The sequence below is a fragment of the Amblyomma maculatum genome, chromosome 3 (assembly GCF_055883805.1).
Source record: "Amblyomma maculatum isolate TAMU_Amacu chromosome 3, ASM5588380v1, whole genome shotgun sequence".
Classification (NCBI taxonomy): domain Eukaryota; kingdom Metazoa; phylum Arthropoda; class Arachnida; order Ixodida; family Ixodidae; genus Amblyomma; species Amblyomma maculatum.
Window position 1 is genome coordinate 78,873,111 of NC_139346.1, and position 13,941 is coordinate 78,887,051.

The following is a 13,941-nucleotide window of genomic DNA, read 5'->3' on the forward strand; positions in this document are numbered from 1 at the left end:
TGTTCATCGCAGAGGACTTATGGAAATTCCACTTGTGCTTCAAGCCAAACACTAAAAATATTCTATTGTGTTGATAACAGATGCAAACCTTGGCATGAGTCTTAATGGCTCTATTACGTAATCCCTTGCGTCCTCATTTACTGGACGACAGGGATAACTCTTCATATGAGATAGCTTTTCCAAAAACAACTCCATGAATCTAGAGAAAGGGTTGATTTTGAAACTGTCGTGTCTCAGCGTGAGAAAAAGCTAAAAAAGGACATTGAGATTTGCGCATTTCAGATATCACCCTGAAATAAATAATAAGGGTTTCTAAATTGTTTTTCGAAAAGTTTGCCACAAGGTATAAGTTGAGAAAGGGGGAATGGGATGCAGGAAATAGAAAGTTAAAAAGAGGAGGGAAGTCCAGTTGCACTTAGGTATTCGCAGAGGTTGGCGGTGTAGTGGTTGTCCATTGTCCACTTCTTGTAATCACAATCGCAGTTCAACAGTTCCCACCTTCATGAGCAGCCGTTATCTAACTGAAGCCATTTCTCGACACGTCCACAACAAGGGACGCATATCACAGATCTCAGGTGCAGTATCACAGTGAAGGCATCTGTCAGTCACTGGCAGATCTCGATGTGTTTATGTGCGTCATAGCATCCGCTTGAATATTATGTGGATCGCAAGCATTGCCGCGAATCCAGTGTATGCGCACAGGACGTGGGTACTTTGAACAGAGCAAGTGAATAGTCTGTGTTATTTGGATAGTGCGTCGAATGTCCTTAATTTGTTTAAGGGCGGTGAGAGTGTCGGTGTAAAGATGAACTGCATTAAATGTAAGAACGAGCGGAAGGGAATAAATGGGATTGTAAATGGCGTGAAGTTCTAGTGCCAGAGGGGTGCACGTATCCGCGGTATATGTCACGTGAGTGTTGAGATGCGGATGAGAGGGACTATACACAGAAGCAACTCCTGCTCTGCAGTATGTGATGCATCGGTATATAAAATGCACCCTTCAGGCAGATGTGCGGATGATACCGACGGGGAAGCAGTGGGGAAATGGTCCGTGAGCTGGCAGTACGACCATGGAGGTAGTGTCTTTAAACGATGGAGTTGTAAAGACTGTTTGCGAGCTCTGTTTGCCATCCGCAGATCGATGAATTCACTGAACGTATTTAACTGGGCATACTCATGAAGTACCGGTATGGGTGTTAGACGAGGAGACACGTTATGGCACGCATAGCCTCACGATTGATAGCCTCAAGAGAGTTCCACTGTCTGCGGGTGAGACGTTGAAACTGTGCCTGGTAGATTATACGCGGCTTGAGGACAGAGCGAACATGCTGGCGGGCCGTGTGAGCACGCGCGCCGCCAGAGGGCATAGCTATGCGACGAATCAGACCTAGATAGCTTGAGTGGACTTACGGTAGCAGTCAGCCATGGGGTGTCAGTCCCAGAGGCTTTATAAATCGATTGCGTGACCTTTTGAGAGACATTACAAAGTTTCACATGATATTGAATTATAAGAAGGTATTAAACTAATATTTAGCTTTTGTTCGGAACCTGCATGTAGATATTTTGGGGCACACATGAGCCCAAAGCAGCTGCGCGAGAGCCACTTCGTCACAGTGTCGATAAATTAACAGCTGCATCCGACGACCACTTTGAATAAATGAGCGTTTTAACTCAAATTGAAGAACATTATTAAAGTTATCTTCGTTTGCATCGACGATACCTCGCTCGCAGATATCATATAATGTTCTTCGTCCTTAATTTAGGCTTGTAAGGTGCTAATATATGCCGCTTATTATTATTGACGTTTATTGTCAAATCCTTAAAGACTCAAGACGCCACGATACAATGAGAAAGTAAGCATACAAACTGCGGTGAAAGAGCGCCATTGCAAGAGCTGTGCGACGGCGTGTTCAAGGTGACCTTTAGCTGGAAATCCATGTGTATGCATTACATACATGAGGGATACATGGCCGCCTCAAAGGTCAGAGCATGACGCGCTTCATCGGCTTCCTCAAAAGCCATACACCTACAAGCAGTCTCTCTTCGTTCACTGTCTCCATATCTCATCCATCTCCACACGTGCCGAGTTTTATAGCCTAGGAAACTTTTTCGCCGTCTTGTAGATAAAATCGCAAGACAAAGGAGCACCACCTGATTCAATTTGAATCGGACGAATGGACGAGATCCGTAAAGCGGTTCGACATAATCCACCGGAAGGGCGGCTGGTTACGTGTCAGGGGTCCATGAGATATGGGCGGCCGATTCCGCAGGGTGAAGATGGAGGCCTTCGCATGTTTACACTTGAACACTCGGTGGCGGGAACGACTGAAAACTCTGCCGCGACAAAATATCCGCCGGAACAGACGGCAGAAAGCCCGATGTTGAAGGATCAATCCAAACAGCCCATTACGTCCACGGTAGCAGTGCATGACCGAAGAGCCGGATCTCCTGAATTGGCCAGCGCTGTGAAATTCCAAATGTTAAAATGATTCCAGTGCACAATATAGCACACATAGGCATCCAGAACATTAGTTGCAAGTCGCGAGAGCAGGCAGCATGCTCCGATGTTCAAGAAGTTGTTATTTTTAGACCGGCAGCAATGGCTTGTACACCTCGAAACATGAAAGCATGTAGTTCCATTATAAATTGGACAGTGACATATAATATGCAGAAAGATTTCCCTGCTTCCTATATCTCGGCATGCCCGAGTGGTTAGCGTGGAACGGTACGGAGCAAGAAGTAATGAGTTTGAATCCCGGTGGCGCTGTCGCTTTTTCTTTCTTCTAAAAATTGATTTTTTAATGTATTTGAGGTGCTTCGGTATTTTCAGTTTTTACTTTTTATCTGAGGCGCTTTTTTCGCCCAGTGACCGGCGTAATAGGGGAATAATGACATTTGGAATAAGATCGACGCTTTCCTTGGTATTAGCGGCAAGTACGCCCCTATTGTTTACGATGCCTGCAAATAGCACGTTGAAGCTCTTGTTGCCACAGTATGTGGGTCAGATGGGCCATGATTTAGTAAACAATTGAATCAGTTCAATTCAGTCGTTCAGTCGTGTCCGACTCTTCGTGACCCTATTGATCATGTCCCGCCACGCTTTCCGGTCTCTCACTATTTTCCTAACATCACATAACTTCATCTGCAGTGCCTCGAGGCATTGAATAATAATGCGTTCTCCTCCGGCACTTAGCATATGTATGCTTTTCGTGATGTACGTAGCTGAAGTCGAGCGGTCAGGTCAGGATTAAAGAGAGCTCGCCGTCGAAGCGGCGACGGCGGCGATATGTTGGCTCAGAGGTGTGAAGGAAGGAGCGCGTCGACGGCACGGATGTCACTCGCTTGCGCCACCGAATGCTCAAATGTGAACGAGCCAGGCGCATATCTGCTGCTTTGAGCTCGTATTTCAGGCGAGGCAGGCCCAAAACGAAACTATCCGAGCACGCACGAAGTGCCTGAGCCGGAATATAAGGGAAACTGAAGTGGGCGCCTGTGGCGCCTCCAAGTACATTTTTGTATTTGCCTTGCAACGTTTAAGTTTCTTTTCGCCGACGAAACCTACTACTGTATTCAAACGGGCAACGTAATTTGCATTTGTCAGCCTCCGGGATCCCTAGCACGTCATGTGATTTGTAGTTGCGAGTCTCGGCCTTTGCGGCTGTGGCGGCGATACCTATATTTCTGTTCTTCCACTTTACTACCTTATGATAGCTCTGTTTTCAGTAAGAGTTCATTTTTTGTCATCGAGAATTGGCATTCTATCGATGCAAGCCCACTTCATGTTTCTCTTTAGTGTCCCTTTAAGGCTTGTTTAACCGTTGAAACGTACTTTCTTGAGCTATATGTATGTCAATTCTACGGGCTACGAATTCGGATGTTCATCGCCTAAAGACATTGCAATCACAAAGGAATACACATTTCTGTTAGCATACAGCGAGGCTCTAGAAAGCCATCACCTCATTTGGTTAATCATGCTAGTTCACGATGGTGGCTACCTCTGCTAACCTAACTTACATTTAACACGTTCACAGTGAGACATGTCTTATCAAAATTATCTGCACAATCTGTTAATGACCGACATAACGTTTCTCAGCGTTCGATCAGAAGGCGACGTGGTCGTTAATATGAAGTGCCAAATAAAAAAATCCGTACAAATGCTTTTCATTATGCTGGATAAAGTGCACGTACGGCAAATTTCTCCGTGCAAAACTGAGCAGGAGGATTGTTCAAAATGAGTAAACGAACGTGGCTAGTAGCTAGCAGCTACCATTAGGGGACCGTCCCAGTAACATCGAGTCACATCTATCGTACAAATGAAATATGACTAACATTCTTTCTATGTTTTACCTCAAGTTTTGAAGTCGAAGAGCCTACAATAATTGCCCTGCCGAGGAAGACTGTGCCATTTTCCGCAAGTGACACATTCGCTCCATGTGGCCTATTACGATAGGATTTATCTGGGGGACCTGTACACAGATGGAGTTGTCAGCTCGATGTCATGGTGAATCAGTGTCGTCTTTCCGCAGCAGTCGCAAAATACCTCTTTAAAAACCGAAACAATCATTTTACGTTCTCTTTCTGAAGTGTGCATAACCCTAGCTCTTGATTCAATGGCTCCAGCTTCTTACCTTTAAATTGGCACAGCAAGCCTCCCGCTTGTTTTTCATCTGATGTATTGAAAATCAGAATTATGAATGCGTGCCGCAACGGCATAACTTCATCCTTTTTTCTAAATACATTTTTAGAGCCGCATTCCTAACTTCACTTGGCTGCTTATATAAAAACAATGCGACAAATTTATCAGAATTTCTATTTTGTAGCAAATTATTCTGAGGCCCAATAAGTGCGAATATCAATAATACGGAGTCGACGAGTGGAAACGAATAAGCTTCTCTGAGGTGCGAGGGACTTCATGTAAGAGATTCACACACGAGGCGGTGGCACGTAAAAAAAATGTAATTTAACATTGAAAATTTGGAATAAACACGAACAAGTGTGAAAAACAAACGAAAACTAACCAGGAATATAGTCTAAAAATAAAAGGAAGGGTCCAATCAGATTTTCGTGTCTTTCTGGAAGGTTGTGTGTTCGACGGAGAGGGTGTGGCTGGTCTTCGGTGGAGTCCGTGGTTCTGGCTGCTTCCCGAATCAAGGTGCCGGGTCAACGGCAGCATCTACAGCAGGCCTCCGTGCTGCAGCATGGACATGCCAGTTAAGCCAATCGTTCGCGCACATCACATAGTCGCAGTAGCATCGGTGGAGGCGCAGCAGCCTGCTTTCGGTCACCGAGGTGGTGTACGCGTCACAAAAGCTGCAAATAACGGGAGGTGGGACGGGGCAGAGAACATCGGTGCCTCAGTCTGGAAGCTCAGGCCGAAGATTTTTGATGATTTTCGGTCCGGGTATTGACGCCCATACATCTGCGGAAGAAGCCAAAGCCAGATACCTCGGGTGACCAGCAGAAACATCAAGAAGAATTTGTCGCCGACCAGTCTCTTTGTGTTCTATGCGCCATGCTATCCACGCTCTCCATTCTCCACACGCCGTGTTATCAATGCGCGAAACGTTAATTTTTCCAGCTCTTTCTCTGCGTCATTTTCCTGCGTCCTCCTTGTGTGGCGCTTGATCCTCACAGCTTCATAATTGATAGCGCTTCTGTAACTTTGATGCGATCGAAACGGCAAGAGGAAAGTACCGACATTTCCTTTCTGGTGGAAATTGTTCTATATGTTGCAAATAAACAGCCGCCAGAAAAGCTGTTATAACTAGCGTCAGCTTCCTAGGCACCTCACCGACACTCCCGGTAAAGAAACTGCAGCTATATTTATGTTGTACGATATAAAACTACTATAGAAACTTTCTACAGTAATATAGAAACACCTTAGGCTTACGACAGAACTATCGAAAATTTTGCCGTATTTTGAGAGCGCTCTATAGCAAATCGCACTGAGATTCTTCCCTCTAACATTGCTTGCAAAAGCACGAAGTTTGTGCTATGATTGCAACACTTATTTTTGTAGTACACCAAGAACTTCTATCCATGGTGTTTCGTAAGCCAAATTGTCTGTACATGGATTTTCATGCTCGAGTACCGGGTCCGATCGATAACAATAATAATTTTGCAGCATAAAAGACTGTTTAAACTTGCTTACTCGAGTATACGTGAGACCCAGGCAGGACAGCACAGATGTTATGAAGAAAATAAACAATTCAAATTTGCAGCTGTCACGGTTTATTTAGATACTTTTTTCGGGTTACATTCTTGTTGCTGTCTATTGAACGCGTTTCAGTTAATTTTGGATAGGTAAGGACTGCTTTTAGCAAAAGAGATCAGTTTGCTGTTCACCTCGCCCTTTCGCCTTTCGGCGGATGGACATGACACTACTCGTTTAAGCAAGTCATTGATCCACTTAAGTATCAGTGAACATGTTGGTCGTGGCTTGGTTGACAATGGTTAGGGTATACTCCTTTGCGGTTTTTCCAAGTTTACGGTTTTTTCTGGATCTCTCTTTGCAGCCTCTAACTAGATCACTGAAGCATGAAAGCGGCATTTTTAGTTCGAAAATCAACTAGCACATTTGTTGCTATCGCCGCCGCCGAGTTGGTTAGTCCTTTTGCTGGCTCAAATCAGCCCAATAAAGAGTTCATTTCTGTACTATCACGCATTCGTCCTCTTTTAGTGTCTACAGCCTTGTCACCACTACGTCACATCTGGTGGAGATGCATAACCACGTCACTGTGACGTATCACTGAAGATGTCACCCGACATGTAGAAAGCACCCTTAGTTTTCGTGCAACCCGTGAACCCAAGGACAACCGGACGAGGATGCGAAAGACCGGCTTGACCTGTTCGAACACGTGGCAACTTGCAACGCCAGGAACGACGACACGAAGCTCAGGCATGTCTACTGTTCTCTTGAAGGATCTGCCCAAATAATGTTCAAAAATCATGAGACAGCTTTGAAGGGCTAGGATATATTCAAGAAAACGTTTTTGACTGCCTTTGCTAGTGCCGTCCGAAAGTAAAATGCGCAGGCACTTCTTCAATAAAGACTTCAACACCCTAACGAGGGGCTTACGTTGTGGAGATGAAGCGCCTCATTCGCCGCGCCGACCCTACATGACCGGACGTGAGAAAGTGAAATGTTTATGCGACGCGTTAAAAAGTCTCGGTTTGCAAGGCTTTTCAGAAATCTGCAAAAGCCATTGCAGAATTTGAAACTGAAGCGTCGACCGTTGAGAGGACGATAAACACCAGAATGCGCCACTACGAGCGACAGCTCCAAACGGTCCATGTAAGCACCTACAGCAGCGCAACTGCGAGTGGAGAGAGCCTTCTGGACTTCATCCGGGAGATTATACGAGAGGAGCTCCTCGGATTGCTGCCATCATCCCAAAAATATCAGGTGACGAAGCTCACGGACGTCGTCCTTCAAGAAATTCAACAGGCACTGGGCGTTCCTGAAGCAATGGCTCCGATGGCTCCAGTACAAGAAGCAGCAGCGATGAACTATTCAGCTGCATTACTTCGTCCTGAGTCCAGATACGACTTTCCAAGCTCTCGTCGCTACAATGCTGCCCCCGACAACCGCCCCTTGGCCACCGCCCGGCTAGCCTACCAACGACCTTCAAGCCAGAGGGAGTGCGACGCCTGGAGGACTAAAAATAACCGACCACTCTGTTTCCCTTGTGGTGAGGCTGGACACTTCCTCCGTGATTGCCCGTACAGGCGTATCGGCCTCGTGCTTTCGCCATCGACGCCCCACGACCCCGTCCTGGCGAGCGACCATACGAAATAGACGACTTCCTGCGGCGGCAGAGCACCCGTCACCAAGTCGTCTGTCACGCTCACCCTCGCCGTTCAGCGCCTGCTTTCCATCACCCGGCTAGAGCTACATGCTAGAAAGGTCCCCTAGCCCCCACAGAGGAAATAAACAGACTAACCTTTTCAAGTGAGGTTGCTTTACCTCTAAAGTACGAAGATCCTCCGCCGCCGATGACGAGTGACGACGACGCAGCAATTAAATTGCCCCTACTCAAGACGACAATGTCGACGAGATCACGACCAGACTTCAAGCTGACACCACCCCTCAGCGAAGTGACAACGGTGTGCCCCGGGCATGAACTCAGCACGAGACGAAGCAGAGATTGAACACCGAAGTCAACGTGCAATACGAAGAAGCAAACAAGAGACCTTGAGGTTGCTGTCGACAGTCGCACAATCACTGCCCTAGTAGACATTGGAGCTAACTATTCAGTCGACAGTGGACCGTTTGCCTCCCAGCTCAGGAACGTAAGGACCGCTTGGTATGGCATGCTGAACCACACCGCTGGGGGCAACCTTATTACGCCATCAGGGAGATGCACCCCAAAAGTAACAGCTAATGGACGGCCGTATTCTAAATGCTTTATGGTGCTGCAGCAGTGTTCCCGCGATGTGATTCTGGGCATGTATTTTCTGAACGAACATTATGCAATAATCGACCTTCGCTCAAAACTCATGAAGCTCTCGACGGGCAACGCCATACCTTCTACGACGATGTCAGCGCATCACATCGCTCTAAACGTTCTCAACGAAGACTTGAACGTGCCGCCACAATCATGCATCGTCGCCTGATTGGGCAACGCAGACTTCGAAATCGCTGAAGGACGTCGAAGGAAGCACCTAGTTGTTATGGAAAGAGGGCTCGGCATAGCAACAGGGTCAGCCATATCGGAAGAGGGCAAACTCACGTGTTATTGACAAACTTGAAAAAATACCGGCATCTTACCAAGGGCACGACCATCGCTTTCCACGATGAGATAGCGGACAGCCAATGTATCCTCGCCATACCCGGCCAACTCGACGACGACAGGCCCACCTATCTAAGGAGGCCACGTTCGACATCAACACAGCCCTACCCCAAGACAGGCAACACCGGATACGCCGTCTGCTTTAAAGCTGCAGCGAGAGCTTTTCTCCGCAGGAGAGGTGCGACAGACTTCGTTGGCAAAGCACCCCATTAGCACCCCAGGTAGCACAGAATGTGGGGCCCCAGTAGGACCGATGTAGGCAAGTGGGGCTGGGGCAACCATCATAAAACCCGCATGGGTCCCCGATGGGCCAAAAGTGAGCAATCCCCATTTGGGCTTGCCCCTGCCCCTCCCGCATGGGTCCCATAGCGGCGTTTCTTGGGCTAATGCAGAGCACATTCGTGCATCCAGACCACAAGGGTCCCTTGCCGGATATTTGAAGGCAATCCAACCTAAATATGGGCTTCTTATGGGAAAGCCCTCATATATCCGAAATGAGGCCGCCCCCATTAAATCTTTGTGGGACCAACATCGGCCGTAGTGGGGCAAGAAAACGGACATACCCACATGCTGCCCCTTTCGGCCCCTTGTAGGTTACTTGAGGGCAGGTGAAATATGAATAAGGGCTCAATTTGAAAAAGCCCTTGTGAAGACCAAATGAGGCAGCCTTAGATAAACCGCTTTAGGTCCCACATAGGCTCTAATGGGGCTGGAAGGCGGGGGTGCCCGCATGGTACCAAAATTGGTCCTTTGTGGGGACTTTGAAGGCCCGTGCAGCAACAGGTGGGCTCTAGGTTCAAAAACAACGTCCAGCCCAATTGGGGCTGCCCACATAAAACTGCTTTATATCTCACATGTGCCGTAATGGGGCTGGAAGGCGGGAGGGCCCGCATGATACCAAAATTGGTCCCTTGTAGGGAATTTGAAGGCACGTGCAACAGCAAGTGGGCTTTAGGTTCAAAACCAACACCCAGCCCAATTAGGGCTGCCCACACAAAACCGCTGTAGGTCCCACATCTGCCGTAATGCGGCTAGAAGGCGTGCTTGCAACTGCGTAATGATTGTTTTCAATCTTTATTTGCATTAGATGTTGCCCTAAATAACTATTATAGACGATTTGTATAACAGTTGTTGCCATATTTCGTCGATTAGAAATTTACACGGCTTTAGTTCACGCGCTCATGCAAATTGGGCTACAAATACTAAAACAAACTGATTGCTAACTGTTGCCTCTTATGTGGTTGCTTTGGACAGCCTGCAACTCCCAGCACAATATTACTGTTCGAAACACACATCTCCATAGTCTGAACAAGATGTACATGAAGTCATTTCGGCTAGATGAATGTTATGAATTATTGTAAAATTTATTATTGTGGTTGTTTTAGAAAGTGCAGACATGTATAAAATAATTACTTAATTATGCGCATAAATATTGATGGGGAAAACTTGGACTAGGGCTTTCCATCAATTTCCTGCGTCGGACCCCTATGAGAATAATGTGGGCAAGCCCAAGTGCGGCTAGCGCTATAGAACCCGCATTGGTCCTGTGTCATTATCTGAGGGGCTAACTGAAATAAAAAAAATGTTCCTCCAACGCGGCTGCCCAAATCGGTCCAAAGTAGGCCCATCGCGGGGTGTTGGCGGGATGTGCCCTTTTAACAATGCCGGAAAAATGTCGGCAGTCCCGCAAGGGCTGCCTGCATCGGCCCTTAGTGGGGCCCATTGGGGCTTTGTCGACAGCCCCCTTCGGGCCTACGTCGGCCCCTCTTGCAGCACCCATATTGAGCCCACAGGGGCTGTCCTGCATTGCCTACATCGGGCCCACCGGGGCCCACCCTTCATAGCCCACTTTGTGCTACCTGGGACAGTTGAACACGCCCGGCATCGTCAAAGCCCCTATCGTGTATCAACACCCGAACGCCTAGCCATCCGCGATCAAGTTCAGGAAGTGCTTCGCGGAAACGTGATTAAGCCATCGAACAGCCCCTGGGCGGAGCCTTCCTGATGAAGCAGAAAAATGGCACAATTCGCTTCTGCGTTTATTACCTCCGCTTCAGCAACGTCGCGAAGAAGGATGTCTACCCTCTCCCTCGCATCGACGATACTCTGTACCGTATCTGCAATACTGGGTATTTCTTGTCCGTGGACTTGACTAGCGGGTACTGGCCAATGAGTGTCGACGAAATAGACCGTGACAATACGGCGTTCATAGCACCAGACGGCCTCTTTGAACTCAAGGTAATGTCATTTGGCCTGTGTTAAGCACCAACCACGTTTCAACGGGTAATGGACACTGGCCTGGATTGCTTAAACTAGCAGATTTGTTTGGTATACTTGGATGATGTTGTTATGTTCTTGTCAAACTTTTAGGAGCACCTGAAAAGGCTGCGGGCAGTGCTGGATGCCACCAAATTATCAGGACGGACATTGAAATCAGAAACGTTCCACTTGGCTTTCGAGGAGCTGTTATTCTTGGGCCATATTGTGAGCAAGGATGGCACATGCCCAGACCCACAGAAAACGGTACGATCGGCCATTTTCCGAAGACTGCCGACGAGAAAGCAGTGCGAAGATTCCTTGGGCTGCATGCTTACTACCATCCATTTGTCAGGAAGATTTCCACATCGCCGAAACTCTGCTGCAACTTTCACAGGCTGATCTGCCTTTCAAAAAGAAATCGGCGTAGGCGAAACAATTCAAATAACTTAAGTGCCGCTTACAGACCCCTCCTGTCCATGGGCACTTTGACAAAAACGGCGAAACAGAAATATATACAGACGCAAGCAGCGTTGCCCTAGGTGCTGTCCTCTTTCAGAGAACTGAAGGACAAGAAAGCATTATAGCGTATGACAGCCATTCGCAGTCAAAAGTCGAAGCGAATTGCTCAACGACCGAGGAGTGCCTCGTGATAATCTGGGGAACTTTAAAATTTTGTCCATACTTATCCGGCACGCCATTCAAGGTGGTAAGCGATCACCACGCGCTGGCAAACTTGTGAGACCCTCCACCCGCCTTGTCCGATGTAGCCTGCGTCTTCAAGAACTCGACATCACAGTTGTCTACATGTCCGGCCACGAGCACTCCGATGCAAACTGCTTGTCACGAGTCCTCGTTGATGCGCTGCCGAATGAAAATGACGAAGACGAGTTTTTGGGACCGGTAAGCGCCAGCATTTTTGCACGCAAACAGCGATCAGACCCGGAGCTAAAAGCGCCAGCTGATTACTTTCCCCTCCCGCTGTGTTCGACCGTCAGCGATCGTCCTCTGCGTTACAAACTGACGTCCTTGTGAAAAAGAACTTTGTATGCAGCAGGACCGCACGCCTTCTTGTGCCTATACACATAAGAGAGCAAGTTCTACAGGCATGTGGAGATGAGCGACTAGCCGGACATATCGGTCTCGCACGCACTTTGCACTGAATCTGGGAGAAGTAATATTGGCCACAATTAGCTGCGGATGTCGCCCATTGCACCAAAATGTGCCGTGAGTGCCAGCGATGCAAGACACCTCCGATGAGACCTTCTGGTGTACTGAACCCAGTACCGCCCCCAATTATGCCCTTTGAACCAGCAAGGATGGGCCTCCTCGCACCCTTCCCATCTTCATCGATGGGAAATAAGTGGATTATCGTGGAAACTGATTACGTGATCCGTTTCATCGAAGCAAAAATCCTGCCTAACGGATCCGAAGTGGATGTCGCCAAGTTTATCGTCAATCAAATTCTTCTTCGACACGGCGCCCCAGAAGTGCTCATCCCGGAAAAGTGTACAGCATTTACGGCATAACTCACTCAAGCCATCCTGAAGTACGGCCAGACAAGCTATCGGAGGACGACCACCTATTAGCCGCAGACAAATGACATTATAGAAAATCTTAATAAATCTATTGCGGACATTCTTGCTATGTACTTTGACGCCGAACACAAGACCTGATATGCCATCCTGTTGCACGTGGTCTTCGCCAATACCACAACGATGAAAGAGACAACCAGAGTGACGCCGTTCAATCTTGTGTACATCGGGGAGCCCGTAACGACGCTCGACGCGATTATGCCTCACGTGTCAGAAGACAACCCCGACGTTTCCGCTTACCTTCAGCGTGCAGAGGAAGCCCCACGACTCGCCCGGCTACGCGTCAAAGACCAGCAACACGCTTATTCCCGGCGGTAAAACTTGCGACGACGCGACGCACACTACAGGCCGGGAGAAAGCGTGTGGGTTGAGACGCCGATAGGCCGCCGCGGACCTAGGAAAAACCTTCGCGGCGGTACTTCGGACCATACCGAATCCTTCGACGCATATGACAGATTGACTACGAGGTCATCAACGATGCCCCGACCACACCCGAAAGGCGCCGGGCGCACCCAGAAGTCGTCCATATTGTACGCCTCAAACTTTATTACGTCCGCTAAACTTATTTTAAAATTTAGTATTTTGTTTGCCTTTCAGTGTATTTTGTAAGTATCGGGTCGATGCTTTTTTCTAAAGAGAGAGTAATGTCGCAAACCCTTCCAATCTGTTCAGTTCAGTTCAGTCGTTCAGTCGTGTCCGACTCTTCGTGACCCTATTGACCACGTCACGCCACGCTTTCCGGTCTCTCACTATCTTCCTAACATCACATAACTTCATCTTCAGTGCCTCGAGGATGCCATCTAACCATCGCGTTCGCTGCCTACCCCTTCTCCGGCGACCCTCAACCTTCCCCAACATCAAATCTGTATTTATTCTTTTTAGACAGCCACCGGCATGGGGCTTAATCACTCTGATTTATGGCACGCGTATCAATTTTGTGTTCTTTCTTTTGATCATGCTCGTTATCGCGAAAAGCAGCTCTAACAGTTTCATTGTCGAGCAAGATGCTCCGAGATGTTTATCAAAGACTCCGGCCACTCGCGTGTATTTCAGCAATTTTCTAGCTTGTGCTAGTCACCGTTGGCGGTTTTATCTCGATCTTTTCTTTCAGCCTTCACCTCGAGCACTAACGCGTGAAAGCGGCATTCTTAGTTCGACGATCGACGTGCGCGTTTGTTGCTATCGCAGCCGCCGAGTTGCTTAGTCTATTTGCGGGCGCCGGTGAGCCTAATAAAAAGTTAACTTCAGTAGTATCACAGCTGTGTCTTATTTTGGTGAGTACGGCCTTGTCACCACTA

The 13,941-nt window shown here is 47.9% G+C and overlaps 1 protein-coding gene across 3 annotated transcripts in view; it reads left to right on the forward strand.

Annotated features, from left to right (window-relative positions):
- Positions 1 to 13,941, forward strand: part of LOC146195037 (uncharacterized) — an 82,296-nt gene that overhangs the window by 57,970 nt on the left and 10,385 nt on the right. Inside the window, exon 7 of one of the 3 annotated variants that reach the window (XM_084597658.1) lies at positions 6,516 to 6,672. The exons of the other annotated variants lie outside the window; for them this stretch is intronic. Coding sequence (XP_084453784.1) covers positions 6,516 to 6,572 — 57 coding nt within the window. The 3' untranslated portion in view covers positions 6,573 to 6,672. Of the gene's footprint in view, positions 1 to 6,515; positions 6,673 to 13,941 lie in introns of those variants that run through there. 3 annotated transcript variants of the gene reach the window in all.